The 20,569-nt window shown below is 56.9% G+C and overlaps 1 protein-coding gene across 18 annotated transcripts in view; it reads right to left on the reverse strand.

Annotated features, from left to right (window-relative positions):
• Positions 1–816: 816 nt before the first annotated feature.
• The window catches only part of GRIN1 (glutamate ionotropic receptor NMDA type subunit 1), a 38,406-nt gene continuing 18,653 nt past the window's right edge, over positions 817–20,569 (reverse strand). For 2 of the 18 annotated variants that reach the window (XM_038156381.1, XM_038156380.1), the window contains 15 exons: positions 19,994–20,138; positions 19,816–19,899; positions 18,505–18,640; positions 17,541–17,668; positions 17,197–17,361; positions 16,830–16,948; positions 16,029–16,141; positions 15,392–15,540; positions 14,517–14,674; positions 13,981–14,142; positions 12,242–12,351; positions 11,091–11,236; positions 9,228–9,479; positions 8,380–8,490; positions 4,386–5,582 (listed from right to left, as the gene is read on the reverse strand). In XM_038156381.1, coding sequence (XP_038012309.1) covers positions 5,379–5,582; positions 8,380–8,490; positions 9,228–9,479; positions 11,091–11,236; positions 12,242–12,351; positions 13,981–14,142; positions 14,517–14,674; positions 15,392–15,540; positions 16,029–16,141; positions 16,830–16,948; positions 17,197–17,361; positions 17,541–17,668; positions 18,505–18,640; positions 19,816–19,899; positions 19,994–20,138 — 2,182 coding nt within the window. In that variant the 3' untranslated portion in view covers positions 4,386–5,378. Of the gene's footprint in view, positions 2,449–4,385; positions 5,583–8,379; positions 8,491–9,227; positions 9,480–9,640; positions 9,683–11,090; positions 11,237–12,241; positions 12,352–13,980; positions 14,143–14,516; positions 14,675–15,391; positions 15,541–16,028; positions 16,142–16,829; positions 16,949–17,196; positions 17,362–17,540; positions 17,669–18,504; positions 18,641–19,815; positions 19,900–19,993; positions 20,139–20,569 lie in introns of those variants that run through there. The other 16 variants (XM_038156388.1, XM_038156387.1, XM_038156383.1 and 13 more) reach the window with 15 other exon arrangements.

The raw sequence follows: 20,569 nt of genomic DNA on the forward strand, positions 1-20,569 counted from the left end.
CAGCTGCAGCTGCTGCTGCTGCTAGCCCTGCGCCTTTGAGGGCTGCAGGACCTCTGCCACGATTGTCATCTTGCCTGTCCCAGGAGCAATCCCAGCTCTCCCAGACCCTCTCTAGAGAGGGTTCAGTTATTCCCAGGAAGGCCTGGGCTTCCCATTTGGAGGTAGGACCTTGTTTGTCATCCTGCACAGCCACCTGAACCCTGCTCCTTCCCTCAGACCATCCTGAGGCTCAGCCCCCATGGAGGCTGGGCTGGAGGTCACAGCACAAGGGGAAGATGCTGTGGGTGGGTGATGTTCCTTCAGTTCAGCCTTGGGGGACCTTCCTATTTTGGAAATCACTCGATGGACCTCCCTATGGATGGGCTGATGTGTGGGGACTTCCCAAATGCCCTTATCCCTGCAGTCCCTTCCCTGTTCCCAAAGGCTGGCTCCACTGGCCAGGCCCCACACTGGCTCCCAGGAGATGGAGCCCTCAGTAGCAGGGGACAGTTTTCCCCAGGATGGAGGTGGGACAGGGCCAGCTGCCATGGTGCTGGTGTTTGGACAGCTCCATGCTGTCCCCATCCCCTCGCTGCAGGGCCTGTGCAGCACCCTGGCCATGCAGGCTCTCTGTCACCTGAGTATCCCGGGATGGGGATGCTCTTTCTCTGTCAGTCTCCTCTATAGCCCCTGGCCTTTCTCCCTCCTGGTTTCTCCATCCCTTCCTGTCCCTCCACTGTTTGCAGACCCTGCCACAGGGTTGGGTAAGGCTCTGATTCACCACAGGGCTCCCCGCCAGCTTTGCCAGAAGTCAGAGACAGAAGGAGGCATACAGCTCTGGAATAAACCATTTCATGATCCAGTCTAGACTTTACTGAGCTCTTGCAAAAACTTGGTATTAATGTAACACTGACGTACAAAGTAGAATGGGTCTGACTTCTCTGCTGGAGCTAGATGAACTTGATGGAGCCACAGCAGTCGGTGGGACGATGCTCACAGACCTCAGCTGCCATGTGAAATCCTGCCCGCGGGGCAGCCTGGGGCCGGGGGAAGGCAGTCCGTGCCGCCGGGGCTGGGTACCACGCTGCAGGTGGGTGTTCCGTGTTCGCAGGAGACGCTGCCCGTGCGCTGCGGGAGCTGCTCGGAGCTGCTCACGCCGCTGCCGCTGCCTCCGCCCCGCTGCCCACGGGGAGGCTGCTCGGGGGAGCCGTGGGGGCCCGAGGGGAGGACGGTGCGGGGAGGGACGGCGCCAGCCCGGCCAGTTCGTATCCTTCTCCCGAACTGGGATCTGCTTTCCACGTCTCCGGGTTCAGGCGGATGGAGCGCCGCGAGCTGGGGCTTCAGGGCTGCCGTGGGAGCTGCTGGCAAGCTTGAACTGCAGGTGAGGGTGGCAGGGGAGCCGCCAGGGCTGGCCGTGGTGCCCCGACAGCGCAGACAGGCTGGGCGGCCGCTGCAGCAGCGCAGCGAGCCGTGACCGGCCAGCAGCTTCTCTCCTTGCATTGCTGGTGCTGAGGCAGTGTGGAGCTGGGGTAGAGGTCAGTGCAACCATCCAGAGCCATTTCCCGTGGAGAATTCCTGGCCAGGAGAGCTGCTGTGTGAGTGCTACATGCTGGCCGTGGCCAGGTCCTGGGGATGTTTTCTGTGCAGGAGAGGTGGGAGCCAGGGTCTCGGCTGGCGGCACTCCACGGGCTCCGGAGGACCGTGATTAGCTCAGGGGCGAGGGCTGCGGGGCGGGAGCTCTCCTGCTGCTGCCAGACCACGGACGGGAACCGAGTCACAGCCACGGGTCGATGGGGGGGAAGGGAAGATGGCCCATCCCCTGCAAGGAGCAGAGCACACACATCTTCCAGCCCCTGTGCCAGACATGAGGGTCACTCGGCACAGCGGGAACATGTGCCCATGCTGCCACACCAGGAGCTGGCTGCTCCAGCTGCTCAGGACCGTTGAGCCCTCCAGGTGGTGAGAGACTCGGAGCACACATCTGAGGGGCTGTGTGTGCTCAGAAGGCTGCAGCCTGTGAGGTTAAGCACGTGTCTGTGGTCTGGCACCAGCTCTTCTCTGCTACTGTGGGAGAGCAGGCACCGCGTGCCTTCTGCAGTCCTTTCACTCCTTGCACGGAGCCAGTCAGTGGCAATTCTGATTATTGTGGCACTGTTTGGAAGCAATTATCTCTGTACAGTGGAGTCCAAACCTTGTCCTGGTTCTGCCGTGCTTCCTGGGGCACGAGCATGGCAGCAGGCCTAGGAAGGGAGGGAGATATACAATGGAGTCACTGTGTATGGATGAAGGATGCTTTCCTCCCATCTCACCCGGAAGAACCCATCAGTGTCCCTTGAAAGGCAGTCCTGGCTGTGCCTTCCTACTGTGCTGGGCAAGGACTGATGGCCCTCGGGGAGAAGGTCACACCACAGTGCTGACTGAGGGGTCGGAGAGGTTGAGCTGGCCGGTGATGTCGGTGGGGTGATACTGCTGCAACACACAAATAGACAGACAAAGAGAAAGGAGTATTAGGCAGTTCTGGCACTTGTCCCCACTGCCACTTCTATCCCTTGTGTCCCTACAGGATATCTCTTGGGGGTGAAGCAACGCCCTGAAAGCTGCTGCTGGCTGAGGTCCCCTTCCCAGTGCCATCCACACTTGTGCCGAGGTCGTTGCAGACGCTCTCCAAGCACCCTGGAGCTGGGCAGAGGGGACACCCAGGAGCGTAGTGCAGCTTCTGCAGAGCGTGGCTGCCACGTCACCCGCTGAGCCAGGCCCTCTCTGCTCTGGGAGGGCTACAAAACAAAGCCTGTGACTCATCAGCCCAGCCCACGCCTGAACCTGTGTTTGGAGGGTCTGGCTGGGTTTTGGCACCTCTCTGGTGCCAGATCAAGCTGTGCTTTGAGGCCAGGGCGTTTCACCTCCTTGCTTGAATGACCCTGCCATGACTATCCTTTCATGCAGGTGAGATGTGTGGTGTGGTTGATTTGTGATAAAGTGTCGCGTTGATTGCTAATGTGAAAATACGGCCTGTGTTGGGGATGTGGTCTGGATTTGGGGTTCTGAGCTCCTTGCAGATGGGGGGGCTTGGCATGGGAGAGGCCATGGGAGAGCCCTCCCCTGCTGCAGTCCCATCAGCAAGTAGGGGGCAGAGTAGAAATGGGCAAGAAAAAACGTCCTTCCTCCCCAGGCAGGAATTTACAGCAGTTATTTCCTCCCTTCCTTCTTCCAAACTCCCTTCCTCTCCCAGCTCCACTCTCCAAACTCCAAACCCTGACCTGGAAGCTTTGTCCAGCCCTGCTGTGGGCTGGAGCATCCTGCGCTGCTCTCTGGGGTCCTAATCCGGTGCCAGGGCAGGAAAGGGTCTCTGTGGGTCTCACGTACTGCAGCACAGATCCTTGCCAGTGACATTTTTTCCAGCCCTTGCACCACCCTGCCCAGGAGGGCTGATGTTTTGAGGGCTCCAGGGGGGCTCCTCAGTGACGGATTTCACCTGCCCTGCTTTGGTCGATGGTGGCCGTGGCCTTCGCGGCGCTGCCGGCAGCTCTGGCACTGTGGCTACCCTGTGTGCTGCACACCCTGCCTCCTGCCACCCCGCCGAGCCTTGCATGGGGTCCTCGGGGCTGCCCTGCCCACCCCAGATTTGTGCTTCCCGGGAGCCCTCGGTGGGAGCAGCTGCGGCAGGGCCGGGAGCCAGCGCGCTCCCGTCTCTCCGGTGCCAAGGTGGGATGCGCTGACACCCCGGGAGCCTCTCAGGGGATCACCCTGCCACCTCTCAGGGGATCACCCTGCCACTTGGGGCAGTGACTAAGATTCCAGTGGAGCCTCGGGGAATTCCTGGCCATGGCCTTGCCTTGCTAAGGCACAACAGCCTGGCCATCGCCTGTTGGCACAGAGAGTGGCCGGGGCCATCCTGATGTTACTCTGCTGCCCTGAGGGGAGCTTTTTGTGGCTATTCAGCAGCCCACCAAAAAACACCCCTCTCTCCCAAAATCGGGTGCAGTGACCCCCTCCTCATGAAAAATTTGGATTCCTGCTAAATGCAGTGTTTCCATGGCAGAGCTGCCGGGAGGTGTGTGCTCATGGGATGGGGCTTGACTCTGGCAGGGAGGAGAGGTGACTGGGAAAGGGGAGAGGCTGTGACTCACTGGTGGAGGAGAAGGAGGAACTGGAGATACAAAAATGAATGGGTAGAAGAAAGGTCCTTTGTTAAACATCCTGCCTGATGTGAGGGCGGTGGAAGAAGCGGAGTGTACCTGTGTAAGTGTGTGTGCCTCGGTGCACGTGTGCGTGTGGCTGCTGCAGTGGTGTAGCAGGGCAGGCTGGGGCCTTCTGGCCTCTCTGCACAGCTCTGGGGCTGGGAAACGCTAACACAACCAAGCGAAATGGGCAATCTGGCCAGAAAAATTAAAATACAAGAGCATGGCTTTTGATTTGAAAGCATATCTCCTCCAATCACAGAGTTATCACAGGGTAACATTCTCATTTACTTTTTTTTTTGTGTGTGTAAAGTTCATGCATGCAATTTTTAATAATAAAAATTAAAATTAAAATAAAAAAGAAAAACAAAAAAAAAAGCAAGAAAACGGTCATATCAAAACTATGTTAAAGTAGGACTAATGCTAGAAGCACATATCAGTAATTTAAGGTAAATCATGTTACAGGGATGGTGCAATAATCCCCAAACCAAACATTATAAAGCCAAGAAATTAATCAATATTAACCGTAGAAGAGACTCAAACATGTTAAGATATGGAAGTGAAGTGAAGGCACCAAAAACTTTAAATGACAACCAGGAAGAAAATATAGACAAGAACTTAATGTCTTTAAAAATGACTTCAACCTAACTGGGCTCATATGGTAGTCCCTGGCTGGTGGAAGATTTTCTGGAAGAATTTTAGTTTGTTGTTGTGGTTTTTTTTCCATTAAAAATTAAAATTCCAGCTAAATGCGATCTTGCTGTAGAAAATATCAACTTCCCTTTAGGGAAAAAAAAAAAAAAAAAAGTTGTCTTTGACCTACTTTTGGTTCTTTTGGGCCAAAAACTAGGCTCTTTCTCAGCCAAGAAGTGTTTTGCTTTGGGACAGCTGATCCTTCACTGAAAAGGTGACAATTTCCAGGAAGCCCCTCTATTGTTGCCCAGCTCTGGCACCATCCCCACGGCCGTGAGGCTGAGCGTGGCCAGCGCCGGCAGCGGCGGGGCGGTGCCGTGGGCCGTGTGTCACTGGGGCTGGGGCTGGCAGGGTGGCTCTGCGGGGGCTGGCGATGCAGGGGGCTAAGGGACCTGTGCACCTCGATCGTGTCTGTACGCAATGTGCCGGCTCGGAGGTGTCTGTGTGGTTTATGCGTCTCACATGGCGTCTGTGGGGTTGCAGTATCGTGGGTGGCTGCGATGGATGGACACGTCAGCTCTGCCAGTGCTACTCGAGTTGCAGGAGCTGCCTATGGGGAACACATGCATCTCCTCCTGGGGCGGTGGGGATGATGTGCCGCGGAGAGGCTGTGCAGCTCGGGTGATGGTGGGCGCTAGGACGTTCAGAGTGGGGTGGAAGCTTCCCAGGGCTGTCTTGGCTCCATGGTGCCAGCCTGTCTCTCTGGCACTCCTGAGGGACCATTCTGCAGGGCTGCAGAGCAGAATCCATTTTTAAAACTCTCGACAACGGAAAGGAAAGAAGCAAGGCCGCCAGGTCTGCGTCTTTCACTCGCCAGCCAGGAGAGCCCGTGGGGCTGGGGTCAGCCTGGCCTTCCAGCCCCAAGGGCTCTCCAGCCTTGCCCATCTAAGACCTGGTGCGGGCCCACAGCTCTGCTGAGCATCATGAAAGAGAGCACCTCGCTGCTTTCTCGTCTTTACAAGGACCCCAGGCAACGTGCCCCAGCATGCTACAGACTCATGGGGCCTTCCAGCAGGAGGGCGTTGGGGTCTCTGAGCCAGGGCTGCCGCATGGAAGTGGAGGTCACCAAGCACAGGCTGTGACATGAGCTGGTGGCAGCACCCCGCTCCCCCTGGCTGCTCACCCTGCAGAGCAACCAGCAGGTCTGCCCAACATCACCACAAAGCTCGCTCCACCACGGACTTCCTGCCATAGCTGCTAGCCTCCAAGTTGGCCATATTGGCTTGGATGTTCACCCCATTGGCCTGTTCTTGACCCAGCTAGCCTAGTTCCCTGGGGAACGTGTCCTGGGACCCTGGCCATGGCACCCCACGGCAGGCGGAGCATTGTGACAGGCTTCAGAGCAGTGGGGAATAATTGACTGTGCAGCTGCCCCCAAAGCGGGGGACCATCTTCTGGGATGGGTGGGGTCATCTCCCTCCACAATTTGCTCATGATCAATGTACCAAGAAGAACATGACTGAGACCCAAACATGGGGAGCCCTGTGTTTTGCTGGACCCCAAGGAAGGGGAGAGAATGGCTCCATTGCCCATCCATGGGACCTGTGGTGCAGGTGGGTACTGGGCCTGGTCAGCTCAGGGCACTGGGGGCAGAGAGGGCTCTGGGCTGGTTGGTGTAGGATGGATGCCACACCATGCAGCAGGATTAGGACCAGGATGATTCCCTGAAGAAGGAGCAATGTGGGGGTTACCAGGGGTGCCACACACCAGCTGCCCCATTTTTCCTGGGTTCTCCCCCTCTCCTCAGCTCACCGGTGGCACTGGTCCCCCCAGGTGCCCAGGGCACCCTCATGTTGCTGCTCTTCCAGGGCAGGACTCCTTGTTTTCCTAATTGTGGAGTAGTTCAAACACAACAGAACATGGGGGTCTACTCAACACATGCAGATCTTTCTGCCAATTTTTCTGCCCTCTATTTTCTCTGCATTCTGCTTGTCCCTCCTCCTCCTCCTCCTCCTCCTTACTCTTGCACCACCCCCTGCACCACCCACCCCATCTCTGTCTCCTCTGCGCTGGTCATGGCTCAGGCCACAAAGACACAACCTGTGACCTCCCTGCAGAGCTGCTCAGGGGGTGCAGCAGTGGGGAGAGGGGACCCCAGACATGGGGGCATCACTGGGACAAGGTGCCACCCAGGGAGAACAGAAGCAGCACAGGAGATGACCGGGATGCCCATCTTCCCTGGGGGTACAGATGATGAGTGGGAAGAGTGTGGGTGTTCTCCCCATGACTTCCAGGCTTCGAGGTGACAGTGAGAGGAGCACTTTGTGTGAGATGGTGGCAGTCGAGCCCAGCTGAGGGCTCAGCTGTCCCCAGGGCCGCATTCCAGGGGTGCTCCAGGAGCTTCTTGGTATGGAGCCTGCGCTGGTGTCAAGGGCAGCCTCCTCCATTTCTCATACACAGCCGTGGCCCCCGAGACCCCCTGCAATACCACATGCTGTCCCCGAGGCGCCCAAGCCTGCAGCTGGGGATGGGCCACTCCGCCACGGGGGCCACATCTCCCGGCGCTGCCACCGTCCCCCCGTCCCCGCTGCGCCTCGGGCAGCCTGGCGGGGACCTGCTCTGAGCAACCCCGGGCACAAACCCGCCGGTCGCCCCGGGGAGGGGATCTTGGCAAGCCCGTCGCGCCAGGAGGTCGGGCAGCAAAACGCAGCGGGCGCTGCCACACGAGACAACAGAGTAGCCACAGTGCAGAGTGTCATACAACAGACGGCGACATGCAGAGGGACACGGCTCAGTCCGACAGACCAACAGCCCAACCTGACGCTGAAGTGTCTGAAGCTCCAGCACGAGCAGACACATTTGCACATTTGGAAACAGCTGGCTTTAGAGGCAGCAATTTGGAAATTTTCTCTGGTTATGTGAGAGCAGCGGAAAACACAAGTTTGAACCAAGGCTGGGTCTTTAACAACCTCCTCTTTGGAGCCTTTTCATCTCTTTTCTAGAGCTGCATTACTGCTGATGATAACCAGAGACAGCTGTCACTCCTGTGTGAGGACTATTCCGAATGCTAATTGTCACAAACAAAAATCACATGTAGAGAGTGTGACACGCATGGCTCTTGGTGAGGTGACACGGTGCCCAAATTAAATCAGGGTGATTCTTTTTAGGCATACAATGACAAACAGGTACAGGAACACTTAGGAACAGAAAAATAAAAAAAAAAAAAAAAAAAAAAAGAAAAAAATGTCATCAGTTTCAAGAGGTCAGCACCGGAAAGGTGAGCGAAGCACAGAGAGGAACATCAGAAATCATCCAGGCAAAAAGAAAACAAAAAAACAAAACAAAAACTCGGTTGCATCTCCCAACTCATCACAGGACTCCAAGCCACCTCCTGCCTGCCCTCCAGGATCCCAGCATCCTTTCAGGTACACGGGATGACTGACTCACTGACTGACTGACTGACTGGTGACGAACATGAGCTATGCATGTACACTGGCAGCTTCGGGATGGGTGTGTGGCAGTCGATGGGATGGCAGAAGAGAGAAAGAGAGAGAAAGAGAGAGGGCAGAATTGTTCTTCTTCCTCTTACCGTATCCTTGGAGGACCTACGTCTCTTGAAGCTGGAGGCCAGGGTGGAGGTGATGGACCTAAAAGTGGCTTTCTTTTTAGGGTCAGGTTCTGCTCTACCACTTTTTCTATCCTAAAATGAATATGTATAAGTAATTAGATCTCTAGTGTGTTGTTGGAAACTCTACATCTATTTGAATACTGTCCCGTGTCATGGCCTTCATTTAGGTGAGAAAGCTACTGGAGGTGTTCTGCCACTCCCAGTCCTCCAAGGGCCTCCGTGACCCAGGGCTACGGCACAGCCACCACACTGCTACAGCTACAGGGGGCCGGCCTCGCATCTGGAGCGCTGGGAACCCCTCTGGGAGGTAGCCCTGCTCTCCTGGTGTCTGCAGTCAGGCCGGCACAGCTGACCTCGCTTCCTGGGGATGCTCTGCCTGGCACCCTGCCCCTCACTTCCACTGCTAGCCTGGCTGGACCGAGACGTGAGATGCTGCACCTACCACTAAAAAAAAAAATGTGCTCAGGGCCTTTTCTGAGGCTGAATCCTAGTGCCACAAGAGAGAGAGAGGACTGCATTGAAAGAGAAGTCATTGTATGAATATTCTGTAAAAAAATGTGTTCAAAAATTCAAATGATGCAGTTGAGCAAAGCCGAACGTGGTTGTTGGTGGTGGTTTGGTTTGTTTTCCAAAGTAAAACAGGCTAAAAAACAAAAAGGAAACTGGAAGAAAAAGAAAAGTAAAAGAAAAAATACAAAGGAAAAGAAAGGGAGGAAGCAAAGCGTTAGTGCCATGATGTCGTCGGGTCGGGATGAACTCAAAGAGAAACAGAACTGAAAAATGTAGGCGTTGGAGTTAGCGAGTCGGACCTGGTTGGCGCAGGCTGGGAGCACCAGCCGCCATGGTGCGGGGGCCGCGGGCCGGGGGGCCCGGCCGCGCTCGGCGCCGGGCGCTGGCAACGAGTCCTCCCCAATTGCTTTGGTGCCAATGAGTGTGACCTTTCCGACGGGGGACGGAGTGACCAGGTCTGGCTCTGCTACCGCACGGGGGTAACCAAAATGTATCCCGCTGGTGCGTAGAGCATGCTCGGGGATACATTTGCTCCTCCTTCTCAGTTCTCTCTTTTGCGGACATGCACAAACGGAAAGGAAAGCAAGATGAATGGAATGAAATGTCTTTTTCTTCCATGGCATCTCAGGAAATAGCCATGGCAAAACTGTGATCCCAAAAACCATTATTTTTGTTTGTTTGTTTTAACAAATAAATCTTTCCACTTGCCTACCTTCTAGCAATGTACCAGATACTAGTGCTCTGACGTTTCCTCCTGTGGAAAAGTCTTACAATGTCAAACGGCTCTTTACCATGAGGCTGTTTACCCCCACAGGGCAGCATGCTTTGCTCACAGTCCCACAGACTCTGCCCAAGGACCCAGTGCAGTATTTTCTAGAAGGTTGGCAAGTGAAAAATGGCAGTGCGACTAGTGTGCTCTGTCCCAGCAGCCTTAACCCCCTTGGTGCTGCTGCTTTTTGGAAGCAAAGGAAAAAAAAGGAAAAAAAGGAGAAAAAAAATTTGAGAAATGGCTTTTCCGAGACTCTTTCCGGTGAACTGAACCCAGCGAGCTCTCAGGATGCAGCAGCCCGGCCTCGTGCTCCCCTCGCTGCTCTCAGGCAGCCCCCCCGCAGCCCCAGCCAGCGCTGCTCCCCAGGGCCCCGCCGGGCTCCTCGCGGGGTCCCCGATCCTCCTTCTCTCTCTTTGCCTTGCTGGCTCTGCTCCGAGCGGCAGTGTCCTTTAGCCACCTAAAGGAGCTCTCACTCTTTGAACGTCGCTGTGCTTCCCCAAGGGAAAAACCAGCCTGGGCAACTCAGACAGAGCCTCCAGCTGCCCTACACTGGGGTCAGGGGCACTGTGGGGCTCAGCCCCAAAAGCAGCAGGGGAAGGGAATTGTGAGGCTGGTGGCCCACAGATGTGCCCACGGCTCAGTGTACCTGCCAGGCACCTCTGAACCTCCTGGGCTTCCCTGCCTGAGCGGCACAGAGATGTTCCAGGAGCAGGAGAAGCCTGGGAGAGCAACAGCCCCATAAAAGGAGACCAAGGGAGGCTTGGCACTGACAGGGACCAGCACTGCTGGCTCCTGTGTGGGGAGATGTCCTTGTCTCCAAAGGACAAGAGCACGCACCACCTCTTTTTGGAATTGGTCCTGGGTATGGCAAGGGCTACCACGCTGCTGCAGAGCGGCAGGGAAGGGGAGGGGAGGTGACAGAAACAATCCCTGGAGCATTCCTCCACCTGAGCACCGGGCAGGGATGGTCAGTGGCAGCAGGCTGACCTTCCCATCTGCTGGTGAGCACAGCTGGAGCCGGGCTGCAGGGCAGAACCTGCAAGGAACCATGCTGGCACTGCCTGCTCAGCCAGGGCAAGGTGTGGCTCTGCCACGTGGTCCCCAGCAGAGCAAAGTCCCCACCCCGAGCTCCACTGGGGGTGTTTGAGCCAGGCCTCTGCCCTGTTGGAGCTTTGCTGAGAGAGACAGCATCACGCAGGGGCAGCTCCCGGGGAAAGGATAGGGACACTACCCTACAGCTTAACAGGCACCCAGTTAACCCAGCTGGAGCTACGAGGGGTGGGGTGGGGGACAGAGGGGCCCCATGCTAATCCACAGCTCTGCATTCACTGATTTGGTGAAGGAATGGAAAACGCACCTGGTGGAGATTTGCTCTAAAAACGGTTTGTCCTACCTGCAGGTTTTTCCTCCACACATTAACGGCCGCAAACGCCAGCTGCATCTGCTTCCTCCGCGCGTCCTTATGCCTTTTGTAAGCTATCTCTATGAATATTAAAAATATCCCGGCAACAATACCTCCAGCCACCAGCATAAACACACCTGAAATAAGCAGGAAAGTTACAGGAGGCAGTGGAATTGCAACACGCCCCCTCATTTCTTCTGCATCATGCTCAGCGATGGGAGTATCTGCCAACCCGGGGTCCCCCTGCCATCTCCCCACAGTCCTGGAGGGCCGGGAGGGGAACGTAGCCCGGGCACCTGAGGGGTGTCAGTGCCATCTCTGGGGGTGCACAGGGCACTGAGCTGCAGCACTGCTGGGCCCAGGCACGGCAAGCCCCAGGGCAGACCCCATCCCCAGGACCTTGGGGCCATTTGCACCAGAGCCCAGCCCTGGTGCTCATCAGGAAGCACAGCCATGCGCAGAGCTCTGTGCTGTCCTTGGATGCCTGCAACCCTTGGGGCTGACATTTCTGGAGTGGTGTCTGAGGAGATGGAGAAAAGTACCCCTTTTCTCCATTGCCTGTAACTGGCCAGCAGTGCTGGTGCAGATGGGGTCCCATCCCACAGCCCTCATCCCTCATCACTGCATTGTCTGGCTTTAGGACCAGCAGCACCACCTGCAAAGGGAGAGCCTGTCTCAGGGTTCTCACAGTCTTTGCAAGATGAAACCCCTCTATATCAATTATCCTTGTTCTGGCCCTGCCCAGGGCTCCTCAGGACTGGGGGGCTGCCCCTGGCCTTCAGCCCCCTCCTGCAGCAGGGTTCTCACTCGCTTCCCCCGAGGTGCTGTTCTCCTCTCTGCATTGGTGCCAGCTCTGATGGCACTGTGACAGCCACAGTTTGGCCAGGGCAGAGGGAAGGGAGCCATGCTCACACCACAGCAGCCCCACTGGCAAGACGGGCACCCAGAGAAGTTGGAGGAAGCTTTGTGGAACTGTTCTGAGCAGGGTGGGAATGCAGCCCACCTCAGCAGCCTCCCAGCACTAGGAAAGAACAAACCCAGAAGGACAAGAGATTTGGCCTGAGAGGAGAGCCCTGGGAAGGGTGTCTTGAGCAAAAGCAGGCTACCCAGCGAAGGGGGAGAAAGAGGTTTGCAGAACAAACCTGCCATATTTTCAAAGGTGAGTGTTGCTGGGGCATTGCTACGGGAATCACACTCTTGATACCTCACCCAAGTCTTGTCCAAATCCTCCATGAAGCCGTTCTCGTGAGACCTGCAAGGACATGGAGACAGGACAGGGTAGTCACTGGGGACCAGCCACAGGCAGCTGGGGCACGCACTCTTTGTGCCTTTGTGCCCTCCGTCCTAGGGCTCTGTGCTTGCCTGCAGCCTCCTAGCACAGGAACCAGGGATGTGCTGGCTGTGTGTGTGCACTTTGCACAGAGTGTGTGTGGGCTGTCTGCAGGGGCTGCCAGCACTGCGTGGGCACACACGGCACAGTGCAGTGCTGGGAGCAGGCAGCCACAGCTCCCCACTGCCACTGCCCCTGCAGCAGCTCTGGGGCAGTGCCTGCTGCCAAAAGAGCCACGTGTAAGCTGTGGGGAAGGTGTGCTCCCAAGGAAGGATGGAGCTGTCAGTGCTCCAAGAGCTCTTGGAGAAGGCTGCAGGGAGTGGACATGAACCACATTTAGCAGTTTCCTCCTGCACAGTTTCTCTTCCTGCCAGGGCCACTTGGAGCCCCGGCAATGATGGACCCGAGTCCTTTCTGGTGACCCCCAGCAGCCTCTAGGTCAGGACACTGCTGTCTGGCAGCTCCCTGCAGTGCACAGTGGGGGCTGGGACACCCCAGCAGCTCGGTGTCACAGCTCAGAGTCACAGCTTGGTGTCACAGCCTGGGAGGACATAAGCCATGTCCTCACAGTACCTGCCCGAACAGTCTGTGGGGATGGAGTGGGCACAGAGCACACATCCCACCACAGGCTCCCTGCACTTTCCTCCCTCTTGTTCCTGGTACACTCCCCCCACCTTCCTGGGCCATCTGTAGCCCTGGGCTTCCCCACCCTCTCCCAGGAGGATACTGAGGACTCCTGTGGCCTCTTCAGGCTTCTCACATGGTAGTCCCAAGTCCCATCTGTCCTGCTGCCACCCATCACCATGTTTAGATCATCCCCCAGACAGGGTCCATGGCTCCCTGTGTCTTGCCCATCTTCCACATCCTGACATCAGGCCTTTCACCTCTGCATCTTGGGCAGGACCCTGGTGGCTCCTGACCCTGTCTCTCCTAAAATGAATCTCCCAGGACTCCCTCCCTTCTCTTGCTCCTTCCCTGCTGCCTGTTTCTCCACTGTGACGTTTCTCTGCAACAAGTGTGACATTGCCAAAGTAATACAAGGAAATCCCTTTTCACCCATAATATCAGGCTGTGACACTCGACACTGCAGGTTAGTGCTGGTGTAAAAGCCTTGGACTCAGACATATCCCTGTCTAACAGGAGTAGCCAGAGTTGAAAGAAAAAAGCCCTGCATGACCCAGCCAGGGCAGTGCAATGCAGTCGGGCAGGCTGAGCCCTGAAGGAGGAGTGGGGCGATGGCAGCACCCACACCCTGCTCACACAGACCTGTGCTGGATGGCCCTGCTGCTCTCTGCCCGCTTTGCCTACACCCCTGGCTGGCCATGACTCTGCTCCCTGCCCTGCTCTGCCCTTCCTCCAGTTCCCGGCTGCTTCCCCAGCCCCGCGAGCCGGAGCCGAGGCTGTGGGTGCCCACCCCGGTCACTCAATGTCCCTTTGTCAGGATGGAAGGGCAGCCCCCTGTGCCCCTATCCCTGCAGAGGTCTGGAGGGAGGCTGGCAGTGCAGCCAGCAGCATTTGAGGCAAGCCCCACGCCAAGAGCCGTGTACAGACTTGAGGATGGCCAGGGAGACGTTCTGCTTCCAGGGGCTGTCCTTGCGCATCCCGATCCCGAAGCCGGAGCGGAAGAAGAGCTCCCCCGTGGTCACCAGGTCACACTTCTGGGAGGCCTCGAACTCCAGCACCGCCGAGTCCCAGATGAAGGCGTGGAGCTTGCTGGACACACAGGAGGAAGGACGGGTCAGGCTGGGCAGCCCAGCTCGTCTGCAGCCTCCGTGGGAGCAGCAAGGGTGCTCCCAGCCCTGACTTGAACACTGAAGCCACCCAGCCTTGCACTGAAAGAAGAAAACAGGCCAGAAAGGGAGGCCATGGCCAGGGCTCTCACTGCGCCACCCCCACGCAGACCTTGTGCTCCCCACCGAGACCTGGGACGCACCAGGACTGGGCAGATCCCACCCAGCCCCAGCTGGAAGGTCCCATCAAGCCATGCTTTGGCCACAGCTCCCTCCAGCTTTGCCCTGCGTGTTCCACCCAGCTGCAGCTCCCTGAGGCCCCTCCAGAGTGGCCAGACAAGGTCCCGCCCTACTCACTTGTCCCTCACTGCCTGGATGGCTTCGGCAGCGCTCTCGTAGTTGTGCTTCTCCATGTGCCTGTACATGGTGCTCAGCTCCACCTGCCGTCGGAAGTAGATGTCCACAGAGCTCTGCTTCACCGTGGCGTAGATGAACTTATCCGAGGGGTTGCGCAGCTGAAAGGCAAGGGCGGGGCTCCAATGTTTTCTGTCCTCCACCAGCAAAACTTTCTCACCCCAAAGCTGTTTCCTAATCTCCCATTTCCTTCAGGGACCTGTTCCCTAGAGAAGACCTTGATCTCCTCAGAGGATGCCACGGGGCAGTGAATACTCTGGGACCATGGTGCTGGGGCAGGGGATGCTATGGGATGGCGACCCGATGGCACTGAGGGTGCAGGAGGCCTGTGGATGCCGTGGGTCTGGCGGTGCCGTGGGCAGGGCACACAGCAGGGTGGGGGATGCTGTGGGTCCATGCTGCTGCAGGGCACATTCCTGCGTGCCTGGGCTGATGAGCTGTTGTCTGTGTCTTTGCCAGAAGGAAATGGAATTCAGGCATGTGGAGAGTATTGACTGCACCGCAGGGACGATTTCATTAGTTATAACTCATCCATAATGAATCGTTTCCTCATTGGTCAGAGGAGGCTCTCCAGGAACTGGCAGGCAGTTTGACTGCAGACAGGCTGTTTCTGGACAGGTTGTTTTCCTGCTGATCCCTGCCCACGTCTGTCCATTCCCACCCAGAGCAAGGGTTCAGACTCATCAGCACCAGCCCAGGCTGAGCTCCCTGGGTCTGGCCCCCCAGCACACATCACAGCCATGGTGAATCAGGGCTCTGGGAACAACAAGCTATGTTATATGCCCCAGGGAAGGGGAAAGCAAGCGAGGGGTCATTACCCGGGGGTCGTTAATGCCTGTGATCCGCTCCTCAGGTCGGTCTAACACCAGGAAGGCTGCCAGGTTGGCAGTGTATGAAGCCACAATGATCATAGCAAAGCCAGCCCACACCATGCCAAGGATACGGGCAGAGAAACTCCGGGGAGCACCTGCAGGGAGAGAGGAGAGATTAGAGCGGCACCACGAGGGCTTGGCTTGATTGCCAAAGCTGTGTCAATCCACATGAGCCCAATGGCAGCTGCAGATGTGCACCATCTATCTGCTCTGCCAGCAGCTGTGCAAGGAGCCTCTGCATTGCCCAAACCAAAAAAAGCCTCCAGCTCCTTCCAGGGTGTGCTGTGTGCCACCCTGAGACCCTGGGTGGCCCTGGGCAGGGAATCCAGCCCAAATTTCCCTGCCCTGTTTCCCATCCAGTGCTGGGGCTGGCAGGAAGCCCTGACAACTGCCACAAATGTGCACCACTCATCATCACTGAATCTCCTACCAGCCTGCTCCAGGGAGGTCTCAGGCAATGAGGTCACACAGGGACCATGTGAGAGGGAGAGGCTGTGGAAGAGGGCAGGGGCTTCCCCCCAGCCTGCCCAGCTCAGAGCCTGGGCTGCAGGGCAGAGCAGTCCTGCTGTGAGCTGTGACTCACCTTCTCCAATGCCAGAGTTCAGCAGGACTCCCCAGGAGAACCACATGGCTGAGGAGAGAGTCAGGGCATCTTCCTCCTCCTCCTCGCTGTTTACTTTGAACCGACCAAATGGGCTGGAAAATGAGACGAAGAACCCTTGTCATTCGCCTCACCCTGATTCCCAGGGCTCCCCCCACTGTGCCCTACATGTCCTGGTGCAGCCCTGTGTCACTCATTCCTACAGACTGTGCCTGGTCCCAGGCAGCTCTTCCCTGTTCTGTCCCACTGCCTGGCACATCCCCCGTGCTGATCCGCAGCCCTGTCTGGCTCACACTGGTACTGGTCCCATCACACTCTCTCCAGACCAGAAAGATCATCTGACCCTGGCCTGCTCAAGCCTCTCCTACTGCAGCACAGAGGGCTCCCTGCAGATTAGCGATCAAAGCCTCCGGGCACAGGGCTGAGGCAGGGACAGGTGCCCTCAGAGGAGCTGCCACTGGGCCAAGGAAGGCCAAGAGGAAATTCTCTCAGAGCCCAGAAACTGACAGTCCCCTTGGTCAGGTATCTCTACAGCACCTGATCTGACAGGTGTGTTCCCACATCCCCATGTGCTGGGTACTCCAATGTCCACATCCCTTAGCTTAGGCAGCCAGAGGGGCCAGGAGCCTCAGCCCAAGGCTGGTGGGGCAGAGCAGGTGGGTTAAGTCCCTGTGAGAGCTCCCAAAGGGCTGCAAAACATGCCCAAGCAAGGGACCCAGGGGACAGTTCCCAGGAGCACTTTACTGTCCCCTCCAGATCCTGAGTGGCCCAAAGTGCACTCACCTGAATCGGTCTAAGAGGTACAACATCACTGCCACCACGTGCACAGACAGCCCCACCAGCAGCCAGAGCGTGCTCTGGAAGGGCTGCATGAATGAGTCCAGGGTGCTGCGGGGGATTTCCTGCACACAGGAGAGAGGGGAACAGTGCTGGCACCCCCCCAGCTGCACCCTGCCTGCCTGGAGGGACCTCCAGGGGCCCTGCCCTGCCCCAAGCTCCTGCTGCTCAGGAAGGGTCAGGTGGGTGCAGACAAGAGCCTGCATTAAAACCAGCAGCCTGGAGCCTGGAATTTGCAGGGGCTGCTCTGGGCACTGCAGTCTGGGGAACGGGCACCTCCCGTGTTCTACAAAACCTCCCACCCAGACCATACCTTCTTCACGAGGATGGTGAGGCCCTGGTACTTGAAAGGCTTGGAGAACTCAATGTACTGAGCCCGCTCGTTGTTGATGGTGAGGGGAGCCACAATCATGTCAGCCTGGCCGCTCAGCAGCTCCCCCATCATCCCATTCCACTCCTTCTTGTTGCTGTTGTTCACCTGCCAGGAAGCCAAGGCTGGGTCAGACGCCTGCCCTGACACACATCCCCCACCAGCCAGGACCCTGCACTTTTTAGGAATCCTGCATTGCCCTTCCACCCCACCCTGCTCAGGAGAAGGGCATGGGGGTGTTTCAACACGATACAGGCAAAGAAGCATCACAGGCTGCCCAAACTCACCCGCTCTTGGGTACCAAATTTACCATCAGCCACCAGGTGAACCTCGTAGGTGAAGTTCATCACGCCTGCCAGGCGGATGAGCAGGTCGATGCAGAAGCCGTAGCAGCACAGTGCCACGGTGGGACGGCCTGGGGGAGGGACAGAACGGCCATGGGTGGGGACAGCCCAGCCAGGGACCCCACACAGCATCCCCCGGTGCCCAGTGAGAGCAGCCACCCCACAGCTCTGGCTCCATGTGGGATGGAACCATGTTATCCTTCAGGGCCATCTACCTGCCTCCAGCACTGTGGGTGTGGGCAGGCTGGGGACAAAGGGTCCCGTTCCTTTGCCATGTCCCAGTGAGGTGGGCTGAGAGGGGATGCTGCCCACCCACAGCAGGGCAAGGAGAGGGCTCAGTGCACGTGCTGGAAGAGTCCTGACATGAGCTCAGCAGGCTGAACACAGCCCAGGACACAACTCTGGGGGGGTGTTGTGCACAGGAAGGTGTGATGAGCCAAGGGGATGCCCTTCAGGTAGATTTTGGCAAGCCTGGCATTGCTGAGCAGCTCCCACCCCACACCAGGTGCTCACTCCTGATCCTGACTCAGTGTCTGTGACAGTTTGAAACTGGTGCTGTGTCAGTGTAGCACATGCTAACGTGCCTTGGAGTCCTTGCTGCTGCTGGAGATCAAGGCAGAGAGAATTGGAACATGTCAGGAGACAGAAATTCGGGAAGCAATCCCTCAAACCTGCTCCAGAGCCCATCCAGAAGAGAGACAGTGGGCAGGAGTCTGTTGGGCTCAAACCCCTGGATCCCAGGGCCCAACTCCTGCACAGCGCTGCTGTGAGGCTGAGCTGATGGGTGAGGGGTAGGGGCCAGCTGTGCTGTCACTTCTCTGTGTCTCATCCTCTAGGACTCTTGTGTGACTGAGCACCCTCCCCGAGACCCCTTCTTGGAATGGCAGTCCCCACCAGACTGAGTTACCTGGGATGGTCTCATTGGGTCCAGTGCAGAAGACCTTTTTGACAGGATCTCCATTGATGGTGAATTCCTCCCTGCACGTCCCATCTGCCTGAGTGGGCTTCACATACACAAAGGGCTCTTGGTGGATGGTCACAATCTGTGAGGTGAAGCACAGACACCCTCTGGTGTGTGTTTCCCTCCGGAGCTACATTCCCATGGTGGGAGCTGGGCTGCCCTCCCCACACGAGCCGTGGTGCCCTCCCCAGCTGCCATCTCAGCCCAGCACCAGGACCTGGCTTTGGCATGTGGAATCAGAGAATCCTCTAGGCTAGCAAAGACCTTTAAGATCACAAAATCCAACTGTTAACACAGCATTGCCAAGAAGAACACCAAGAATTTACTTTCCCTGCATCCAAGGTGAGGAGTGAACTCCTTCATGTGGCCCTTTCAGCTGAGCCTCAAAATCTCTTTCCCTAACAGGAGACTGATGGGAGACACAGCCAGGACTAGTGCCTGGAAAGGGGCTCCAGACACTGCCCCAAGTTAATGCAGGTGTTTCAGTCCTGCCTTGGACCTTTCAGAAAAGCAGCAATCACAAGGTACCCGTAGCACCTCTGCGGGGACAATGCTGCCAGTGGGAATGGGATTTCCCTTGCTGGACAAATGAACAGTACAACAAATGAATGGTCAAACTGGTAAGATCAGCCTGGCCAGGGTCCAGTCACTAAAGTGGGATCCAGTCACTAAAGGGGCTGCTGAGTGACACTTAGAGGAAGAGCGTGAGAAGCAAAGCAAGACTGGTGGGACCTTCTGCCTGTGTTACCTCCAGCTTCTGGCCATCAGCTCCTCAGGGATTTCCAGAGTTTAGCCTTGCAGCCACCAATCTGCTTACCCTTCATAGGAGGGTTTAATTTCCTTTTGGATCTGTTTCCACCTGGTCTCTGCATTGTCTAACAGAGCTGAACCATGCCTTGGCAAAAGGACCCCATCCCTGTATTTCTCACAAATCTGTGGCAGGTGTCCTCTGGCTCCCATGAGAAATGGTGAGCACCTTGTTCCTCCACCTTTCCGTGCTGTTTTCTCTCATATCCACTTCCCACCTGTCTCTTTCCAAATCCAAGGATGCCTGCTGCCCTGTCTAGGTTGACTCCAGCTGAAAGTTGTGCTCTGAACATGCTCCAGTACCTTCTCTATTTCTCTCTCATATCCTCTCCTGGCCTTGCAAATGCTGCTGCCAACTGCAGAGCAGCCATGGAAGTGGGAGGCAGATGAAGTCACTGCCCAGCACGCAGAGAGCAGAGAAGCTCTGCCCCTAATGCCATTTGCTCTTACCTTCAACTTGGTTGACATCTGATAGCCCTGAGGTTTCTCGGTTTCCCCGCCTGGCCAGATGATCTTCCTGTCGTTGGTCAGGACCTGAGATGGATCCCGGAGGAAGCAGATGGACATGAGGCCAAGGTGGACACCCCAGTGCCCAACCCCTCCCCGCCCAGGCCAGGCCTGCACGTACATTGCTGCCGTTGTAAATCCCAACCTGGACCAGTTTCCGGTTCTGCAGGTTCATGATGCTGTAGTTGGCAAACTTCCTGTCCCCGTCCTCGTTGAACTCCACCCGGCCGGTGACACCCTCTGAATACTTGGAGGACATCAACACCCTATGGAGAGAAACACAGCTGGGACAACCTAGAACACCTGCTATGCTACTGAGATGCTTCACAAGGCATCAGAAAGGCAAATGCTCCCTCTCAGTTACCTGCCATAAGCTCACTACCCTGTACAAGTCCAGCCAAGGCTACCTATGGTCTGTTCATAGACCCGTGGTCATCCCCTCCTGGTGGGTGGAATCAGTTTCCCAAATGTTCTCTGCCATATCTGCTGTCATTACCCCTTGTTCTCCACCAGATCAGTCCCACTTCTCTTTGGAATGATCCATCCCACAGCACCCAAGGACACTTTCCTTTGGGGTTCCTTGGGAGCTGTGGCCATCGCTACAGCTTAGGTGCTGTGCCTGGCATCTGCCCATCCCAGCCTGGCCAGTGGCCCAGGCACACACAAACACCACCAAGGAGAGAAACAGCCCCCAAAC

This window comes from Motacilla alba, chromosome 17 (assembly GCF_015832195.1).
Source record: "Motacilla alba alba isolate MOTALB_02 chromosome 17, Motacilla_alba_V1.0_pri, whole genome shotgun sequence".
Classification (NCBI taxonomy): domain Eukaryota; kingdom Metazoa; phylum Chordata; class Aves; order Passeriformes; family Motacillidae; genus Motacilla; species Motacilla alba.